This window comes from Stenella coeruleoalba (assembly GCF_951394435.1).
Source record: "Stenella coeruleoalba genome assembly, chromosome: 9".
NCBI lineage: Eukaryota > Metazoa > Chordata > Mammalia > Artiodactyla > Delphinidae > Stenella > Stenella coeruleoalba.
The window spans coordinates 8529193-8551089 of NC_137155.1; the positions used below are offsets into that span (position 1 = coordinate 8529193).

A 21897-nucleotide genomic window follows, 5' to 3' on the forward strand; every position below is an offset into this window, starting at 1 on the left:
GGTCAAAAACATAGTGCACATCTGTGGTCATCAGCCATGGATGAGGGTAAATAAAACGTCAGCTCCTGTGGAGACTAAGACAAACACGCTCTGTGTTTGTTTAACTGCCCGGCAGATACCTTTGTAAAGGACGATGGGTTTGGATCCCTGGGGTCACCACACCCTCCTCACTGGGCCCTTGGACACAAAACAAGCACATGTGAGAAAAACATGTCCAGGTGCTCATCAAAACAGGACACCAGCAGATTAGAACGAAAATATGTTTAAAACCCACAACATCCATGCACAAACGGACAGAGAAAAAAAGCAATAAATTAGAAGGGAATGAGGCCATTTTAATTTTGAGCTTCCTCACAGTCACCTCAATGAGAAGGAAGAAAGATCCGAGATGAAACCATGATGTCTGAGCTGGAAGCTGCACTGGATGGTACGTGGCAGGTTAGACGCTGAAGGTGCAAAGATTAGTGAACCTGAAGGCGCAGCAGTAGAGACTGTCCAAAATTAAACAGAAAGAAAAAGAACCCCCAAAATAAAACGAGATCATCATCCTGACGTGGGTGAAACTGGCGTTCCTGAAGGAAGAGGAGGACGGGCATAGAAAAGTATTTGCAAAACGGTGACTGAGGGTTTTTCCCCAAATATTATGAAAACTACAGATGCGAGAAGCTCAATAAACTGCAAGCACAAGACACCTGAAGAAAACCACAGCTAGGCACGTCAAAATCAAACTGCTGAAAACCAGCAACAAAGAGAAAATCTGAAAAGCAGGCAGAGAAAAAAGACATTTCATACAGAGGAGCAAAGAGTTGACAGAAGACTTCTTGTTGAAAACAATACGAACGATGACAAGAAGAGCAACATCTTTAAAGTTCTGGGGGAAAGACCTTTGCACCTAGAATTCTATACCCAGCAAAAAAGAAATTCAAAAAAATAAAGGCCAAATAAAGAGTTCTTTCAGAAATATAAAAGCTGAAAGGATTTGTCACCCGCAGGCCCACACTGCAAGAAACACTAGAGGAGGGCTTGCTTCCCTGGGGGCACGGTGGTTAAGAATCCACCTGCCAATGCAGGGCACATGGGTTTGAGCCCTGGTCCGGGAAGATTACACATGCTGCAGAGCAACTAAGCCCGTGCACCACTACTACTGAGCCTGTGCTCTAGAGCCCATGAGCCACAGCTACTGAGCCTGTGTGCTGCAACTACTGAGTCCAGTGCCTAGAGCCTGTGCTCCACAACAAGAGAAGCCACCGCAGTGAGAAGCCCGCGCAGCACAACAAAGAGTAGCCCCCGCTCGCCGCAACTAGAGAAAGCCCGCGCGCAGCAATGAAGACCCAATGCAGCCAAAAATAAATAAATTTTAAAAAATAAATGTATAAAAAAAAGAGAAAAAGAAACATTAGAGGAAATTAAACAGAAAAAAAAGATAAAACGTGGAAATATGCCACACGTAGACCACACAAATGAGTGAAGCCCATATTCTGGGCCATAAATTTAAGAGGATTCAAATTTTAAAAGTATGCTCTCCAACCACAATCAAATTAAATTTGAAGTCAAAAACAGAAAGATCTTTGCAAACTCCCTCAAAAAACAAACGTCTTAATAATCCATGGGTCTAAGAAAAATTAAAGGGAAAATGATAAAGTATTTTGAACTGAACACAAATAGAAACACAACATATCAGAAATTTGCTACAGCAGTACTTCAGAGGAAGTTCACAGCATTAAACACTCATATCAGAAGAGGAAAAAAGATCTAAAACACAATGGTCTCTGCTGCTACCTTAAGAAACTACAAAAAGAAGAGCAAATGAAAACCAAAATAAGCAGAAGAAACAAAATAATGAAAAAAAAATAAAGGAAATTAATAAAATTGAAATAGAGATATATGAAACCAAAAGCAAATTCTTTTTAAAAAAATCAATAAGACTGATAAATCTGCAGCCAGAATGATGAGACAAAAAGAAGACACAAATCACCAAACTCAAGAATGGGACAGGTGCCATTACCACACATTCTACAAATACTAAACGGATAACAAGGAAATAGCGCGAACAACTTTATTCTAATAATTTTGACAACTTAGGTTAAATGGGAAGACTCCCTGAAAGATTATAAAACACCACGCTCATTCAAGAAAAAAATAAATAACCCCACGAGCCCTACTGAAAGTAATTGAATTTATAGTTAAAAATTTCCACAAAGAAAACTCCATGCACCAGTAAATTCTCCACACATTTAAGAGAGAAATCATACCGATGCTACACAAACTCTTCCAGAAAATTGAACTGGAGGAAATACTCCCCAACTCTTCTATGAAATCAGCATTACCTTGATACCACATAAAAACAACATAAGAAAAGAAAGCCACAGACTAATATCCTTCAGGAGCACAGATGGAAAAAAAATCTAAACAAAAACTTAACACACATGTACACACACGTACACCTACATATTCACATACGTATTAACTCGTGTACACACATGCGCACACACACATGTACAGAGTTGCATGCATGTTCATGCACACTCACGTATATACAATGCACTCACATGTACACACACACTCACATACATTTATATACACATGCTCATTCACATGCGTACACATACACACACCTAACATATCTCTTACTCCAGTCAACCCACCATGAGGCTCCAGTGTGTGCAGCACCTGTTCTCTGGAGGGTGTGCACTTCCCTTGATAAAAGTATCTAATCCAACATCTCAGACACCAGTAAGTGTCCTGGTGAAAGAGCCTAGTAGTGAATAAAAGAGAAAATCTCTTACGTACCAACAAACTGGACAACCTAGAAGAAATGGATAAATTCCTAGAAATATACAAGCTACCAAGATTCAATCACGAAAAAATATAAAATCTGAACAGACTGCATCAGTAATCAAAAACTCCCAATACAGGAAAGCCCTGGACCAGACGATTTCACTGGTGAATTCTACCAAACGTTCAAAGAAGAATTAATACCAATCCTTCTCAAACTCTAAAAAAAAACAGAAGAGGAAGGAGCACCTCCAAATTCATTTTACAAGGCCAGTATTATCCTGCAAGGATGGCACAAAAGAAGAAAATTATCCAATATCCCTGATGAACATAGATGCAAAAATCCTCAACAAAATTTCAGCAAATCGAATTTAACAATACATTAAAAGGATCACACAGCACGATCAAGTGGGATTTATTCCAGGGATGGTTCAACACACACGAATCAATGCGATACAAACACATTAACAAAATAAAGAATAAAAATCATATAGCAATCTCGATAGATGCAAAAAAGGTATTTGATAAAATTCGACATCCTTTCATGATAAAAAGTCTAACAAAGTGGGTATAGACGGAACCTACCTCAACATAATAAAGGCCATGTATGACAAGCCCACAGCTAACATCATACTCACTGGTGGAAAGCTGAAAGCTTTTCCTCTAAGATCAGGAACAAGACAAGGATGCCCACTCTCACCACTTTTATTCAACATAGTGTTGAAGTCCTAACCAGAACAGTTAGACAAGAAAAAGAAATAAAAGGCATCCAAATCGGAAAAGAAGTAAAACTGTCTCTATTTGCAAATATCATAATATTATATACAGAAAACGCTAAAGACTGTATCAAAAAACTGTTAGAACTAATAAACGATTTCGGTGAAGTTGCAGGATACAAAATCAATATACAGAAATCTGTCACGTTTCTATATACTAATAACGAACTAGTAGAAAGTAAAATTAAGAAAATAATCCCATTTACAACTGCATCAAAAAGAATGACATACCTAGGGATAAATTTAACAACAAAAAAAGGCAAATTGTAACAGTCTGAGGAAACACATGGAACACTGAGACATTCTGAGGGAACGTGTGATGCCCCAGAAGGCCCAGTGGACACCCTGCCATGTGCACCCTGGGTGCAGTGCCGATAGAAAGGGGCAATGGATGTCACAGCTGGGACATGGGCCCGAGAGGTGCCCCCAGGGCCAGGGTGAGGGCACAGGCCTAGAACTCAAGGTGACACTCACACCTGCAGCTGATTTAAAACAGAAGAAACTGGCAAAGCGACAGAGGGAGTTTGTATTCTAGGAAGGAAGAGGACAGGACAGGGAGCCCCCAGATCACACATTTCATCCTGGGTGTTCCCAGGGCACCATCTCCACCCGTGCTCTCCCACCCAGGGAGGCCCATCTCTCCAACCCCTGGACGGGGTAGGCCCTGCGTCTGTTCCAGTAGAACACAGCACAGGTGGGGCCGGCCATCGGACTGCCCACCTCTGGGAATGCCACACCCACAAAAGAAGCAAGTGATCACCGGGCTGCATAAAAACTAAAATCTCTGCCTTTATACAACACTGTCAGCAAATGAACAAACAGGCCAAAGTGGGGAAGAAAATATTTGCAAATCAGGTATCTGACACAGGACCAGCGGAAAATCCGTAAAGACTTCCTGGGCGGCTGGGAAGCAGGTTATGTCCTGAGAGGCCTGGAGCGGGGGGTCTCCCAAGGACAGCAGAGGGGCAGGCGGCACTGCTCACCACGAATCACTGACCAAACTTGGCCCTGATCCTTCGGGGACCGTGATGCTGACCTCAAGCTGCTGGGAAGACAGAATCGGACGAGGAGGCAAAGAGCACAGGCCCTCCCGTCAGCAGCAGATGCTCAGAAAAGAGGCCCTCGTGGGCCGAGTGGGACCCTGGTCCAGAAGCTTCCTGGTGAGGGGGGAGGAAGCAGCAGGCCTGAGAAAGCTCCCAAGCAGCACTGTGAGAGCCCCCGGCCGCCAGTCACCCCCTGCATCGGACAAAACACACATCCTGACCCAAAGGCAAAAGGTGCTGGAGGCCCGGGCACAGGCCACGCTCACGCCCTCCCCGCCTCTTCTATGCAGCCCTGTCCGCGGGAGGACGCCCGGGAGGCCTTCTCCCAGGAAGGCGAGGCGGCACGTGTTTGCACAGACCTCAGCCTCGCTCCCGGGAGCAAGTCCAGTGGCCGCGCAGACAAAGGCTGCCAGGGCCTCGAGGACAGGCAGCTCCATGCCCAGCAAAACGACATCACAGGCAGTGTGACCGCTGCTCGCTCTTCCTGCAAGGCAAGAGCAAAGGCCGGGGCCTGGTGTTCTGTGTCCTGCCCAGAGGCCGGTCCGAGTCTGCGGCCCACGCGGTACCCGCCACCCAGCGTCCCTCAGGACTCCTGGCCACTGCATGAGCCAGGCCCAGCCAGGGGTCCTCTCTTCACCCTGTTCACTGAGGGGACGTCCACCCTTCCAAGAGATTTAACTGTCACCTCCCCTGAGAAGGAGTCTGACCTCGACAGAGTCTGCCGGCCGACCCCTCCCTCCCTCCCTCCCTCCGTCTCATAACCACCCACTCAGGGGCCTCTGTTTCCACCTCGAGCAAGGCTGAAGGAGAAGGTGCACTTGTCCGTGTCCTTGTGTCTCCCCCATGTCCTGGCAGGACAGGGCAGGTGGGTGTCGGGGTCCCAGGCCTGCATATGCTGCAAGCGAGGCCGTTAGCCTCGGCTTGACCTCTGCAGGCCTTAGATGTGACCTGTTCCAGGAAGACTTCAAAACCCTGGCGCTCAGCCCGCAGCGAGCAAGGGGGCCGGGCATCCTGAGACGTCACCAGCTGACCCCCAGCAGGCAAGTTTCAAGCGCAGGCAGCGGGCCCGGAAAAGGGCAGCACAGGCCTGCTCCGAAGAGTCCTCCACCAAGGCCAGCCCAAGCGACACGTGCCACAGGACAGAAGGTGGAGGGCGGCCTGCGCGCAAGACCACGCAGCTCAGCCGGTGCCTCGTGCCGCCGGGGCCCCTCACTGGAGGCGCTGCCTGTGCTGGTGCAGCGCCGTCCTGTCTGCAAAGGTAGCGCTCAGGTCCCAGGGAAGGAACCAGCGAGCAGTGAGGCTGGAACAACGGGCGAACACCGCGTCCCAACCAGCCTAGGTCACATCTCCAACATGGGGATCCACCTGGCACATCGTCACCCCAGGAGCAACTCACGTGAACCTCCGGACAAAGGGAGAGGCTGCGCTTACCGTGGCCAGCTCGTCAAACTTGCCGAAGAGCTCATTGAGGAGTTTCACCAGCTCCTGGGCCGTGCACTGCGACGCCAAGCCCGTGAAGCCCACGATGTCTGCAAAGAGGATGCTGCAAGACAAAGGGGTGCCCGTTGCCCTCCTCCGCCAACAGACGGACAGGCTCCTGCCACTCAGACGGACGTTACCTTCGCACGTCACCTGAAACTAGAGCCCCCTGCTGATCCCTCAAGCAGCGGAAAAGGAAGGCTCTGCTGTTCTCGTGTCACAGGTGAGGAGACTGAGGCTGGGAGAAGCCGGGGGACTCTTTGGTCATAGAGGGAGGAAATGCTGGAGCCACTCAGAGCTCCTCCCAGGACACAGGGGAGCAGCAGTGACCACCGCATGCTGTCTATATACTCGGCGTTCCCCAGACACAGGGGAGAAGCTCAACGCCCACTAGGCCTGTCCCTTTTCCCAGGGTGGCCCTGTGACGGGGCCGTGGCTGGTGGCAGGTGAGCAGAAGTGACGTGCTCTTATGGAATGAGCAGCCCTCCTCCACACCTCCTACAGGTGATGCAGGCGACTGAGGCCCAGGCCCCGTCAGAGCCTCACGGGAGTCCTGTGCTACGCGCAGGGTCACCCCTCAGTCGGCTATGAGGCGGGGGGCAACCCCTCTTATATGCAGGGCGTCCGTTTACTACAGTACCTGGGTCAGTCTAAACAAGTCAATGCCCACCCATAGCACACAGCTGGCATCCTGGATGTTAGAAAGACTTTCAAAGGCTTAAGTAATGAGGACCAAAGCAGGGCAGAGAACTTGTAGGACAACAGAGAACCTCCCCGAGCCGTACGTTTGGGAGAGGCTGGGGTTCCTGACGAGTCCTCCAAGCACCCTGACCCTCCCACATGTGAGGGACGAGGGAGATGGGATCAGGGGCCTGTCTCAGGACGAGGTGTTCCACGGAACCCACTTGGGAGAGGCCATGGGGCCTGATCACGGAGCTGCCGGACCAGGGCCAGGTGCCGCTTCTGGACCTCTCGCCCCAGGGGAAAGAGAGCCCCTCGCTCTTGGAGACACTGCATGGCCAACTTATGTCACCCACAGCCAAAAGCACCCTCAGCTGTGAGACTTGGGAAATCACACACATGGTACACTGGAGGGGTTTGCGAGACTTAAACGTGCATCTCCAGTTTAAATGAAGAAAGCGATGTGGAATTAAAGTGGTTTGTTCTTTTTACACAATTGTGTTCATGTCTTAAAATTCCTGATGCCAGATCTTAACTCAGTTCTGCATTTTCAATAACACCTCATGCCAGAGAGTAGCGACCCACCTCACAGGCAGGGACCAGGAGCCCACATCTCAGAGAAGCTTCTCCCTGACGAGGCCCTCGCCCCACCTCAACCACGCCCTGCCCCAGCTTGGAAAGACGCTGTGTTCACCCCATGACAAGCCGAACGTCCAGTTATAATCCTCTATCTGCAGGGCAGCTTTCCCCACTGAGACTGTGAGGGACTGAAGGATGCAGGCCCAGCTTATACACCCACAGCACCGAGCACAGAGCAAGGGGGATGCACACGTGTGTTATGAATGAATGAATGAGTAAAACCTGGGTGTCTAGGGTAGAGAAGTGTCACTGATACTGAGAAGCTAAGAAAAGGGATTGCAAGAGTGGGCGGAGGTAGACAACACCGATTTTTTTCCCCTCTGTCTTGGTATAAAATTCAGGCTTATTTACATCTCTGAGGAGCCACTGTGTTTTCTTCCTTCTCTATAACTAGCCATGCATTCACAGGCCTTCCTCTATCCACTGGCTTCTCAGCCTCTGCCCGTTCACTTCGTTCCTCAAAAACCGACTGAGCATTGCTCACCCCCATGCTAGGAGAGCCCCCAGGGCTTGCCCTGCCTGTCCTCCTCCACTACCTGTGGGAAACGTCACCCCCGAAGCACCCAACGTCCCCCACGCACGCAGGCAAACATGCGTGGAGGATCTCTTACACCCCAGGTCCCTGTCCTCAGGAGCTCAGCATCCGGGGAAGACAGCTCACAGGTGGGAGGGACAGAGCACAGGGAAGCAATGATATGGGAAGCCTGGGATTCTGCGGGAAGGCACAACACCCACTTCGCGGATGCAGCCAGGCTGGAGCTGTCCTCCCCAGGGACTATCCAGACACACAAGGAAGGAATGAGGGAGGGAGGGAGGTGAGAAGGAAGAAGAAAGAAGAGGGGATTGATTCAGAAGCGCAAATAGCACGTGGAAACTAAGATGAGTGAGAACCATATAATGACTTATCAAAAGCTGAGCGAGGGCTTCCCTGGTGGCGCAGGGGTTGAGAGTCCACCTGCCGATGCAGGGGACGTGGGCTCGTGCCCCGGTCCGGGAAGATCCCACATGCCGCGGAGCGGCTGGGCCCGTGAGCCATGGCCGCTGAGCCTGCGCATCCGGAGCCTGTGCTCCGCAACGGGAGAGGCCACAACAGTGAGAGGCCCGCGTACCGCAAAAAAAAAAAAAAAAAAAAATGCTGAGAGAGTCAGACTGGTTGGAACTTGAGTACAAGCAGTAAGCAGTGGAGCACAAGTCTCCAGGATGAGAGGGGGTCCTTCAAACCGCCATCTCCTGCCTGAGTGACACTTATGTAAAGTATCAATATGATTCCCAGACAAGCAACACTGTTATCTATTCCAGGTACTTTAAAAGGGAATGCATGACTGAATACAATTAATTGCTTTTTAACAGAATCTTTAACAACAAACAAGCAAACCTCAGAGTGTCCAGGGAAAGTTGATTCACTCCAAGGGCTCAGTTTCCTCACCTATAAAATGGGAATAACAATCCCTAGCTCCTGGGGCTGCCATGAGATGAACAGAGTGAGAAGACTGCCTACCCCAGAGCCCAGCACCAACTAGAACAATGCTCAGTTATTAACCTGATGCAGGCAAATTCCCAGCCCAATGGCCACTGCCCAAACCTGGCTTAGGAACAGAGCTCCCACCCTTTCTAGCCAACACAGGAAATAGAAGGTGGAGAAATGAGAAAATGGGAAAGGGCAGCTGTGAAATGCATCACCCGAGAAGCCAACATACCCCCCTTGTGGGAGCTGCTTCCCTGCTGGGCAAGTGCTCCCCTGGGCTCCTAACCCACACCTGCTCCCTCCTTCCCTTAAACTAGCACCCTCTGCCCACCTCCTCCATCCCCCCCACCTCCCTCATCCCCACCTCCATCCCCTCCCACCTCCATAGCCCCCCACCTCCATACCCCCTACCTCCATCCCCCCCACCTCTACCCCCACCTCCATACCCCCCACCTCCATCCCCCCACCTCCATACCCCCCACCTCCATACGCCCCACCTCCATACCCCCACCTCCATGCCCCCCACCTCTATCCCCCCACCTCCATCCCCCCCACCTCCATACCCCCACCTCCATTCCCCCCACCCCCACCCCCCCACCTCCATTCCCCCCACCTCCATCCCCCCCACCTCCATTCCCCCCACCTCCATACGCCCCACCTCCATACGCCCCACCTCCATTCCCCCCACCTCCATACCCCCCCCACCTCCATCCCCTCCCACCTGTGCTCCCTAGGCCCATCGCAGGGCCAGGCCAGTGCCAGCCCTACCTCACGTTGTCGTGCCGCTGGATGTAGATCTTGTGGAAAATCCTCTCGGGGGGCTTCAGGAAGTCCTCCTTCATCTCCATGGCGACGTTCCGGGGCAGGAGACTCATGAGCAGCCGCTCCTGGACAGGAGAGACGGGCCCACGTGACACAGCAGCTCCCCCGACGATTCCTGGACACGCCCAGCCCAGTGACCTTGGTACCGGGAAGCTGCCCTCCACGAGGGGCCTCGGACCCTCCTCACACGTGACCGGCACGTGGTCCAGTCCCACGGACCCTCCCAGCCCCAGGTGGGTCGTGAGCAGGCCTGGGCTGTCACCGCACAGGGAACCCGCGCCCAGAGCACTGCACAGGCACCAGCATCGCCTCCAGAACACCCGGCCCGCCCGTGAGCCCCAGCTTCAGTGAGCAGCGGGTCACGGGGAGGGAGTGTCGCTGCCGCCGAGCAGACCTGTCCAGCGCGGCCCCAGCAGGGACCTCGAGGTGGGCTGCGAAAGCACCTATGCCCCAACAGACGGGGCCCGTGTTCACACGGAGATGAGTGGCTTTGGACGCACTGTGGCACTTCCTCCCGGTCTTGTCTTCTGATTTCCCCCGATCTGCGGGAGACAAACATTTCCTCCCCCCACCGTCCCCACCAGAGGATGGAGCAAACGTCTGGGCTTATCCACAGGAGCCGTGCCGCCCTGGGGACGCTGTCGCCCTTCCGGGACCTCGGTTTCCTCCTCTTGCCTCCACTCCTCCTCCTCTTGGTGGATCCGCCCCTGGCCTCAGACCCACTGGCCACACTGTATCTGAGAAACCGTGTTCTAGACACTTGGACTGAGGCCCCACTCCTCCCTCGATCCCTTTCACAGCCCCTCCCTCCCACTCTGCTTCAGAAAGAAAACAAAAGATCGAAATTTAGATCCTGCTTGGAATCAGGTAGGACATCTTACAAGGGTGAACATGGGGCAGGGAGGGGGCACAGGAAGCCCCTCCCTCCCTCCAGCAGCCCCCAGGCTGGGCCCACAGCCCCTCGGCCTCGGCCTGTCCGGTCAATGGAGGAGGCTCCGACGGGGCCACGTGGGTGCCTGGCATGGCCCACCCGGAGCAGGGTCTGGGTGCAGCCACCAGGCCCTGAGACCCTCCTAGACCGCACGTCCACCCTGCAGTGTGAGGCCACATCCCTGACCGGGGGCAGACGCTCCTCTGCGTGACACCCTCTGAAGGACAACCAGAGCAGCAGTAGGGCAACAGTCACAGACCCTAAAAGCCCCGCCCGCCTCCCGGCCTGGGGTGCGGGTGTCAGGGCTTCTCCGCCTTGGCTCCAGGTGACACATTTATTTTAAGATGGGAGAATGTTTCTGATGCACTGGAAGAGTCTCCCCAGGCGACGCATCCCCACATACACTTCTGAGGAGGGAGGCCAGGCCCAGGCCCGCCAGACGCCAGGTGGAGCGGAGCGTGTTTGCCCAGGCAAGCCAGGCTGTGGCCGGGGCCCTGGGTCCTGAGCGAGGCCCGTGTCTATGCTGGGGGCCCCACCCACTGTGGTCCCCACGCGGCTCCAGGCTGGACAGACCTCCACACTCAGGAGGGACATCGCAAGAGCGCAGCTGTCCATGGCCACACGGGGAGAGGACCCTCTGAGACAGAAGTGCTGGTCCGAGCGTGTGTTCGGGGACAGTCTCAGGGACGGAAAGCCCCACTGCCCAGGGCACGGGAGCTGGTGTGTGACCTGAGCCTGCATGGGAGGACGTCGGCCATTCCTTAGCAGAGGGGCCTCTGGGGACAAGCCCGAGCGCGGCCCATGGAGAGGAGCCTCTGCAGGTGGCCGGCTGTCCTGAGGTGGAGGGAACTCGGCAGGGGGCTCACTCGGGCCACCATCAAAGGACCACCTGGAAGCTTCCAGAGACTGTCACCACCCTGAGATGCAAGGTGGGAAAACAAAAGCAGCTGGACAACAGGGCAGGCCGCCCAGGAAGGGCCCTGGGAACACACAGGGCAGCTGTGCCCTCTCCCGCAGCCCCAGTGTTGTGGGCGTCTACAACCCTGGGCCCCTGCACCCCAGAGCCCCGCACAGAGGTGTTGGGGAAAAGACGAGTCCCAGGGCCTGCAAGACAGCTGCCTGGCCTCACATCCTGGCTCTGCCTCTCGGAGCGGTTAGTCACAATCCCATCCCGTCTGTCAGGGTGAAAATCACACCAACTTCCTCAGCAGGGTGTTCTGAGAAGGGGACGAACGTCTCAGGCCCTGGCTGACCCTCAGGGGTCCCTACTTGGTACCACGCCTCCCAGCACCTCCGGTGACAGCTCTTCACGGCTTCGCTCTCTTGTCTCCTGCATCTTTAAAATCTGTCACCTGCACCTGGAAAACCAGTCAGATGCTGACCAAGCCAAATCAAACAAGCGAAACTGTGCTTCCCCGGTGCCCGTCTCACTCCTTCCTGCACCGTCGGGGATCTGCACATGCCCCGTCTCACAGCCTCGGAACCGACCGCTCTCCCTGAGCGAGCCACAGCCTCCCCCCGGGGGCCCCTGCGGAAGGGAGCCCACCCCACTCTTGGTCTCTCCATCACCTTGGCTGCCCGGCACCATCTGGAGTTAGAACAGGGAAACCGAGGCAGCCACCAGGAGGGAAGGAAGGACTGAAAAGGCAGAGGGACACTGACCGGCCCCAGACGCAAGAGGTGATGAAGAGGCAGGTGCCAATCCCAGAGGACAGAGGAGAGGGCTGCTGGTGGCCCAGGCGTGCACACCCAGCGCAGCGAGGGGCGCCGGACAGATGGCTGCGGCAGACTCAGTGCTGTCCCCAGATCCCTTCTCCACCACCAGCACCACGATCCAGCCCCTTATTCTCACTGGGGGACTTGGAGACCTGGAGTGAAGACTACATTGCCCAGCTTCCTGTGCAGCTAGATGTGGCCAAGGAGATAGGAGTTGAAGGGTCCTGTGGAAGCTTCTGGAATATTCCCTAAGGATAGCTTGTTCTTCTTCCCTCTTCTCTGCTGCTGCTGGGGATACAGTCGTGATGGCTGGATCTATACCGACCATCGTTGTTCAGGAGGATGAAGGCCACACACCAGCGATGGCAGAGACCGTTTAACTGGATGGAGACTGGGGTGTGAGGGCTACACGGATCAGATCTGCCACGTCAGCCATAAAGTGCCTTCCCTGGAATACGTATGTAAGAGACAAGGGTTATCTCACTTGGGTAAGCCACTGTCGTATGAAGTTCCTAACTGCAGGTTATATTTCTGACCAAGGGCCCAGCATGAACTCCATCCACAAGATTAGTGATACTGCCTAAAGCCAACACACATTAATAATCAAGACTAGAGAGAAGCACACAGCCTCTCCCACGGGGAGCGAAGCAGCCACCTGAAAAGGTCAAGCACCCATCCCCGATTAAAAACAAAAAAATCCAGCGAACAACCTAAGACAAAGTAGCGCTCTGACATCCTAAAGATAAGACCTGAAATCCAATTCCAAACACAGCCCTAAAGCCTCAGGCAGCAATGAGACCTTCATTCCATTAGGAGCAGACAGCTACGCTAATGAGTTCTAACCAGTGGAATAAGATACAAAGCCAGAAATCAAAGGGACAGATTTATGAACATGGATCATATCAAACATCCCAGCGTCCTATGCAGGCTATATAAAAACCTCAGTGTTTTTCTTGATTATCAAAATGGGACTTAAACGTATTATCCTTAATACATTTAAACAACAATTGTGAGGGCTCTGCTTCCGGAAAGATGGAGATGTACTTTTCCCTGCTCCCCCCACTAAGTACACCAAAAGTCCGGGACGTTACACATAAAACAGTCATCCAAGGCTGTGAAAGGCAGAGAGGAGGTGGCAGGAACCTCAGGACCAGGGATGGCATGGAGATAAGTCCTTGGACTTTCTTTTTGCCTCACATAACCCAGACTGAGTGCTGGACATGTGGGTGGCCCAGAGATGCCGACAGGCACGGCAGTAAGTTCCGACAAAAGTCGGCTCTCTCTAATCAAAGGATCAGGATAGGGGCAGCCTTGTGAGAAAACTGCTGTAGAAGAATGGTCCCACTCCAGGCACACCTCCAAAAATATCTGCAAACCTCCATCCTCCCCAGGCTGTGAGGAAGCACCAACCCCAGGCTGGGGTGTCACAGAGGCCATACAGGGACCCCTGCCTTTGGCCTCCCCAATCTGGTAACACGCAGCACACCTCTCACACTGTTCCACATAGTCAGTGAAGACCAAAGGCTTTCCTGCTCCTTCCAAGTCACAAGCCAGAACTCTCTCCTGCACAGCAGTAAGGAGGTATCCCCACCCCCATGAACCCCAACAGAGGCCCAGTGTGGAGCCTGGACTTACAGCCCCACTAGGAAGTACTGGGGTGGTGGTCCCCACTTTCAAAGAAGACACAGAGTCTCATAGGTAACACCCCAACTGTCCAGGTTCCAATCAGAAATCACTCATCATACAAAGAACCAGAACAATCTCAACGAATGAAGATAGTCAACAGACACCGACACCAAACGACAGAATGATCAGAATAACTACCAAGATTTGAAAGCAGTCACCCTAAGAATGATTCAACGAACAACTACAAACATGTCTGAAAAAGCGAAAAAACAGAAACTCTCAGCAAAGAAATAGAAGACACAAAAAAAGAATCGAATGGAAATTTTAGAACTGGAAAAAAATCTGAAATAAAAAGCTCGACAGATGGCAACAATAACAGAATGGGGAGGACAGGGGAAAGCTCAGTGACCTTGAAGACGAAACAGTAGAAATTAACCAAACTGAAAAACAGACTGGAAAAATAATAGAAGAAACAACCCAGACGTCCATCAACGGATGAATGGATAAACAGCGTGGTCCGTCCACACAGTGGAATATTACTCAGCTATAACAGGGATGAAGCACTGACCCGTGCTACAACACGGATGCACCCTGAGAACAGTACACACAGTGAAAGAAGCCGGACGCAAAAGGCCACATACTGTGTGATTCCATTTATTGCTACATGAAATGTCCTGAGCAGGCAAACCCACAGAGACAGAACATAGATTAGTGGCGTCTAGGTCTGGGAAGAGCGGATGGAGGGTGACCACCAATGGGTACAGGTTTCTTTTGGGGGCAATGAAAATATTCAAAAATTAGATTATTGTGATGGTTACACACTCAAAATATCAAAAAAAAACATTTAGTTGTTTTGAACTTTACATTGAACTTGATAGTACTGATACATAAACTATAGCTCAATAGGCTTTTTTAAATTAAAAATAAATAGCAACTATAGTGGTTTCAAAAGATGCTGTGAATGAGTCAGACCTCTTTAAAAATCCATCCTATATCACTGAAAAGGAAATGTGCTTCCTCTTGATAAATTTCCTCACAATGGGAAATCAAAATTGTCCCATTTACCTTGTTAGGATGACACCTGAATATGTGCTTTGTAAACAGCTGTAGGTAATTTTAGAATTATGACTTAATAATGGTATTTGAGGAATATCAGGGCCTTTGGAGCAGTGGCCTGTGCAGTCAGGTCAAGGACGCGATCTCAGGGGTAGGACCTTGCAAGCCCAGGCTCCCTGGCTGGGCTACGGGGAACGGCAGGAAAGGAGGCCCCCAAGGAGCTAAGGGGTGACCTTCAGAGGCCTCTCACCCCCTTCCCTAGGATCACCAGCTCTGACAGGCTCAGACCTAAGGATTAGACCCCGGTGGGGAGCTATGATCACCTAAGGCTCCCAGGTGGTCCCTGCCCCCCAGTGGAGCAGCCCTTCCAGCTCTACCCCAACTCTCACCAAGCTGTAGGAAGACAGAGCTGCAGCTTACCAACCTGCCAGCCCTGACTGGAAAGTAATACCTGTGCGCCCCACCCCCATTAGCTTTATGAATGCCACCCACTGCTCCCCATCTCCCAGCCCCTACCTGGCAAACTCCTACACATCCTTCAAAGCCCCAACCAAATACTCTTCCAGTGCACGTCCCACCCTCCCTACACACAGCATGCCCCTTGGACACGCCCATCCTCCAGCTGGGCCTCCCCACAGGGGCCAACTGCTGCTGCTCTCTGTCTCCCATCCAGTTACACCACATCTTGCTGAGACCAGGTTCCCTCCATCCCAGGGTCTCCAGAGCCATGGGCCAAGCATTCAGATGTGCAGAGTCATGAATGACTACCCCCACAGGGATTCCAGCTGGGCCTCTCCCAACCCACTCGGGCACCAAGAGGCAAAGGGCCTCGGGGCTGACACCACTCATGAACGCAAGCCTGGGGACACAGGGGCTGCTCCCCTGCGTGTCAGTCTGAGCCGCATAACTGAGATTCTGGAATCCTAGCTCCATCCTCCAGAGTCATGAGCAAGGTTATCCTGCGCTCAGAGGAGTTTCTGTCCTATGGGTGATCAGCTTGGAAAGGTGTTTTCCTTCGACGTTTGTAGGACTCAGCTGTCAAACCACTGGGACCTGGTGATGACTTTTTGGCAAACTTTTCATTACTGAGTCCATCGTTTTAATGATCATAGGATGTTTCAGGCTTTCTTTTTCTTCTAGAATCAGTTTTAGTAACTAACACCATTCTGGGAATTTGTCCATTTTGTCTAAGTTTTCAAATATTCTGGCAAAAAAAAAAAACCTCTTAGTGTTTCCCTCTCATCTATTTTTAACCTGGCTTTATCCCTAGGGCATGTGCTTTCCCATCCCGGATCATCTCGTACCTGCTCTTTCTTCTTGGTCAGTCTCTCTAAAGTTTTTCTGTGTCAAAGAACCAATTTTTGATGCTTTTGTCTGAAACTGAAAGAGTCCTGTTAAAAGACCCCTCACAGCCCTTTGGAATACTTTAATCCAGATATCAATCAACCCAAAACATCTGTGTGAGCCTTTTTTTGTGGCTGAAGAGACACGAGGATGTAAAGGGAGAAAACGGGCCACAGCTGGTTTGGGGGGGATTCTGGGCTTTGGCCCCTGCTCTCCTCACTCTGCCACCAACGGCTTTGTCACTTGTGTTATTGGCCTTCCCACATCATTTAAATTCTCCGAGCCAGCCCCAGTTCTCGGATTTACAAAACGGAACAAAGTTTTTACGTGCTTAACTGCAATACAGGGGCCTGAAATTACTTTTAAAGATCTAAGAACCCAGAGGAGAGAACACCTTCCGATCAAACACATTCCTCTCTTCTGCCACAACCCCGCGGGACAGGACAGAGTCGGGCAGCCCTGCGTAGGGGCCGCTGTCTGTTTTGATTCGGTGGGAGGAGGGGTCACTGACAACTCAGGTAGCTTTTTCAAAATATAGCAGAGAACCTTCTAGAAGTAGAGTGCATCCAATGAAGCAGACAGGCCCCCTGCCCATCCTCTCCAGCCCCTCTGGTTCTGCGGATTGCCCTGAGGAGGACAGAACGCTTCTAATATTCCCACTTGTGAAAACATTGGAGGAGGCCTTGCTGTTGGAGACTGGTCTGGGGAGACCATGCCTGTCCGTGTCTGCAGGGAGCAGGGCAGGAGATAAAGAAACACTCAGATTTTGTAGCCAAAGCAGTTGGGCTTTCTTTTAAAATAGCAACTTCAGGGCTATTAATTCTAAACCCTATGGGAGGGGAGGAGATGCTCCCGATTTCTGGCACAATCATCACTGTCTTCTCAGTGTTGCTGCAAAAATCAGTGATTACAGGCACGAATGCCCAAGGGTCCTTCCCGGCTGCAGGCGGGTGAGAGGTAAGAGCTCACAGTGGCATCCGTACCTAAGAGACTCTTCCCAAGGTTTGAGGTGAAGCGCACCCTAAAATCTACGTAACTGAATCACTTTGCTGTACACCTGAAACTAACCCAGTATTGTGAACCAACTATACTTCAAGAAAAGAAAGAAGCAACCGATCAACCTGGGCGAGAACAGCGTTGGCATCAGATTTGTACAGAGCAGGGAAGGACCTGCGAATCCCGTCTAAGTTACTGCCCGGGATTCTGCAGTGGGAGCCATGCTTCTCAACAGTTTCCGTCTGCTGATTCCTGTCCCGGAAAAAAAGGGTCCAGCAGCTGGGCCAGGCGAGGGTTCTGAGGTTGCGTGTCTGCATTTCACAGCAGGTCCCTCACTCGCCCCTCCCGCAAACCCTGGCCGGCCAGTGGTGGCCACACAAACGCAGGCCTGTCCTGCAGGTGCATCCCAGAGAGAGGACGTCTAGGGGGGCTCTGGAGAAACTCCTGCTTCGGGCCATGAAGCACAATCTTCTCCTGCCTGCAGAAGCCTCCTTGGCATACCTGGGTGGACACTCATCTGGGGAGAGAGGAAAGAACAACCTGCCCGGCTTCTAGGGCAAGTCCTGCCTCCGCACTGACCCCCCCCCAACCTGCGTCTGACCAGCTCTCTGTCCTGCTCAGACACATCAGGGGCCCCGCCATGCGGTCCGGTGCGCCACCTTCCACCGAGGGCAAAGCCCTGCCTCCCTCTCACCTTCTCCCATCTCCTTCCAGCTGAGGCCACAACAAACTACACGCCGCCCCTTGACCACCAAGCAGGTGCCCCGCCCCGTCTCACCGCTCATGCGCCTCCCTGACTCGGCCTTGCTCAAGGACCCCATTCCCAGCCCCTGCAGCCCAAACCCGGCATCTCCCTGCCTCCCCCCAGAAGCCTGTGGGGCACAGCTGCCGCCACACAGTGGTCCTTCTGGAGCTGGACGCCCCACCCCACCCCCTCCCAGAACTGGACCACGTCCGCAGCATCCTCTCCCAGAACCCCCTTCCAGAACCAGGGTGTATCCACCAATACCCCCTCACATCACCTAGGGTGCCGCCTTACTGGGTCAGGGCCTGGAGAAGACTCTGGAAGCGGCTACGGAACTGGATTGCTCTGTTACTTGAGTTGAAGCATGAAAACACAGACAAGCCCATATGGTCAGGGCGTCCCTCACCTGCAACTCAGGGGGCTGCGGTTTTCACACTGACACAGAGGTGTGAGTTGGGCAGAGCTGCCTGGCCATGTGCAGGCTCCCCTGGCCTGGCCAGGCCGTCCCCTGGCAGGCTTTGATGTACCAAGTGCCTACTGGTGCTTGAGAGCCCTGAAGAGGTGGCTGAGCCCCACTTGAGCCCAAGTGCTTGCCTTCTGCCCCCCAAAGAGACAGGGCTCCCTGAGCTAAAAACAGGCGTCCCAGCCAGAGGCAGGGAGTAACCTGAGTGCCAGGGACAAGGCCTCCCAGGGAGAGAGTTGTCCGGTGATACGACCCGTGGGTTCCAATCAAAAAAATATAGCAAGTCAGGATACTGCCTCGCCCCCTCTCAGGACAGGCCAAGGGAACTCACGGGGGTGACCCATCCGCACTTCTGCATTTCGTGTGCTCAGCTTTCCCAGCAACAGATGAAGCCACAGAGGAAAATGACTGATACGGTGGAATATGCGAAAGATTGAGGTTTTACACAAAGAAAAGCACAGCTAGAGGAACAGACTTGAGGAACAGCAGCCTTTCCCTAGTGAGCGGCTCGTTCAAACCCACAGGAAAGTCAGAGCATGAATGGGCAGAGGATCAGAACACGTGCTCCACAGAGAAACACAACCGGTAAGCACGCATGGAAAAGTGGCCACCGCGCAAGGAACCGGCATCTGAGTAAACGGGGGGTACCGAGTTCTAACAGGAAGAGAAGAGAGAAGGAGGGATGGAGGGAGAGAGAAAGTGGGTCACGTGCAACACTGGGGATACACACCAGAACCCTGAACGCTGGGCCCACCCCAGCTTTCCCAGCCATGGGACTGGGCAGGCCTGAGAACCTGCATTTCTGGCAGGCTCCCTGTGACGCCAACCCTGTCGGCCCCAGGACCCCACTCAACCACTGCTACCCAGAGCTGGGTGTAACTAAGTATTACTTATAAGATAAAAGGAAGCACAACATGTTTTGGAAAATACCCAGGACAGGGAGAGAGATGACACTGTAATATTTGCACTCCTGAGAATGTAACCAAGGATACTTCAAGTCTGTATGAATAAAGGTGCTTATGAGAAAGAAACATCTTTAAAAACATGGTGTCTAGAAGTCAGATGCGGAGACCTGCATGAAGACAAGGAAGCAGCAGCTGTCTTAGGTGAACTTTAGGGCACCAGTGGATACACCTGTGGGAAATGTTGAGTCAAAATGCAGAAAATAAAATTATGTATACACCAAAATGACGAAGATGAGGGGAGAGAATGTGAGTAAGGACGGAAACTCGAAAATACAGAGCGCTCAGCTGGGTTCATGGGATTGGGTGATTGCACATTTCCTACTTAAGAACATCAGGTCAGCGGTTAGAACTCAGACCCGTCGCTGAGCTTCCGTGAGTCTGGGGCTGAGAAGCTCCTTGCTCTCGGAGCTGCAGAGAGGTGACACACGTGCAGCAGCAAAGGCTAGGTTCGCAGCAAGCACGAGAGCTTGCTCGGCCACTGTGCTCCCTGGACGGGAGTGTGCGTGCAGGGGAGGGACGTGCACTTGCAGAACCCGCACGTGCAGGCAGCAAGAGTGGCCACACCATGGCCAGCATCCTCGCCATCAACAGATGGGACCCACTGGAAGGACAGAGGGCACACCAAGCATTCGAAAATGTTTTAAGGGTAGATGCTAGATAGTCTATAGGAAAGGCAGCAAGAGTAAGAAAAGAAACTCAAGACAGAACCAGAGAAAGCGGATCCAGAGAAAACCATAATTTGAAAAGATACATGCACCCCAATGTTCACAGCAGCACTATTTACAATAGCCAAGACATGGACGCAACCTAAGTGCCCCTTGATAGATGAATGGATAAAGAAGATGTGGTACAGTTTCAAGATGGCGGAGTAGGAGGACATCCACTCACTCCCTCTTGCGAGAGCACGGGAATCACAACTAACTGCTGAACAGTCATCAACAGGAAGATACTGGAACTCATCAGAAATGATACCCCACATCCAAAGACAAAGGAGAAGCTGCAGTGAGACGGCAGGAGGGGCGCGATCACAATAAAATTAAACCCCACAGCTGCTGGGTGGGTGAGTCACAAACTGGAGAACACTTAGACCACAGAAGTCCACCCACTGGAGTGAAAGTTCTGAGCCCCACGTCACGCTTCCCAACCTGCGGGTCCAGCAAGCGAAGGAGGAATTCCCAGAGAATCAGACTTTGAAGGCTAGTGGGATTTGACTGCAGGACTTTGACACGACCAAGGGAAACAGAGCCTCCACTATTGAAGGGCACACACAAAGTAGTGTGCGTATCGGGACCCAAGGGAAGGAGCAGTGACCTCATAGGAAACTGAACCAGACCTACATGCTAGTGTTGGAGGATCTCCTGCAGAGACGGGGGGCAGCTGTGGCTCACCACGACAAGGACACTGGCAGCAGAAGTTCTGGGAAGTACTCCTTGGCATGAGCCTTCCCAGAGTCTGCCATTACCCCCACCAAAGAGTCTGTAGGCTCCAGTTCTGGGTCACCTCAGGCCAAACACCAACAAGGAGGGAACTCAGCCCCACCCATCAGCAGACAAGCAGATTAAAGTTTTACTGAGCTCTGCCCACCAGAGCAACAGTCAGCTCTACCCATCACCAGTCCCTCCCATCAGGAAGCTTGCACAAGCCTCTCAGACAGCCTCATCCACCAGAGGGCAGACAGCAGAAGCAAGAAGAAGTACAATTCTGTAGCCTGTGTAACAAGAACCACACTCACAGAAATATAGATAAAATGAAAAGGCAGAGGACTATGTACCAGATGAAGGAACAAGATAAAACCCCAGAAAAACAACTAAATGAAGTGGAGATAGGCAACTTTCCAGAAAAAGAATTCAGAATAATGATAGTGAAGATGACCCAGGACCTAAGAAAAAGAATGGAGGCAAAGATCGAGAAGATGCAAGAAACGTTTAACAAACACCTAGAAGAATTAAAGAACTAACAAACAGAGATGAACAATACAATAACTGAAATGAAAAATACACTAGAAGGAATCAATAGCAGAATAACTGAGGCAGAAGAATGGATAAGTGACCTGTAAGACAGAATGATGGAATTCACTGCTGTGGAACAGAATAAAGAAAAAAGAATAAAAAGGAATGAAGAAAGCCTAAGAGACCTCTGGGATGACATTAAACACACCAACGTTCTCATTATAGGCATCCCAGAAGGAGAATAGAGAGAGAAAGGACCCAAGAAAATATTTGAAGCGATTATAGTCAAAAACTTCCCTAACATGGGAAAGGAAAGAGCCACCCAGGTCCAGGAAGCACAGAGAGTCCCAGGGAGGATAAACCCAAGGAGAAACACGCTGAGGCATATAGTAATCAAATTGACAAAAATTAAGCACAAAGAAAAAT

The 21897-nt window shown here is 52.0% G+C and overlaps 1 protein-coding gene across 2 annotated transcripts in view; it reads right to left on the reverse strand.

The window, feature by feature from the left end:
• Window positions 1-21897, reverse strand: part of ADCY1 (adenylate cyclase 1) — a gene marked incomplete at its 5' end in the record, with an annotated part of 117883 nt that overhangs the window by 68267 nt on the left and 27719 nt on the right. For both annotated transcript variants that reach the window (XR_013829754.1, XM_079931484.1), the window contains 2 exons: window positions 6026-6137; window positions 9627-9745. Coding sequence is in view for 1 of the 2 variants with exons in the window: in XM_079931484.1 (XP_079787610.1) it covers window positions 6026-6137; window positions 9627-9745 (231 nt within the window). The remainder of the gene's footprint in view (window positions 1-6025; window positions 6138-9626; window positions 9746-21897) is intronic.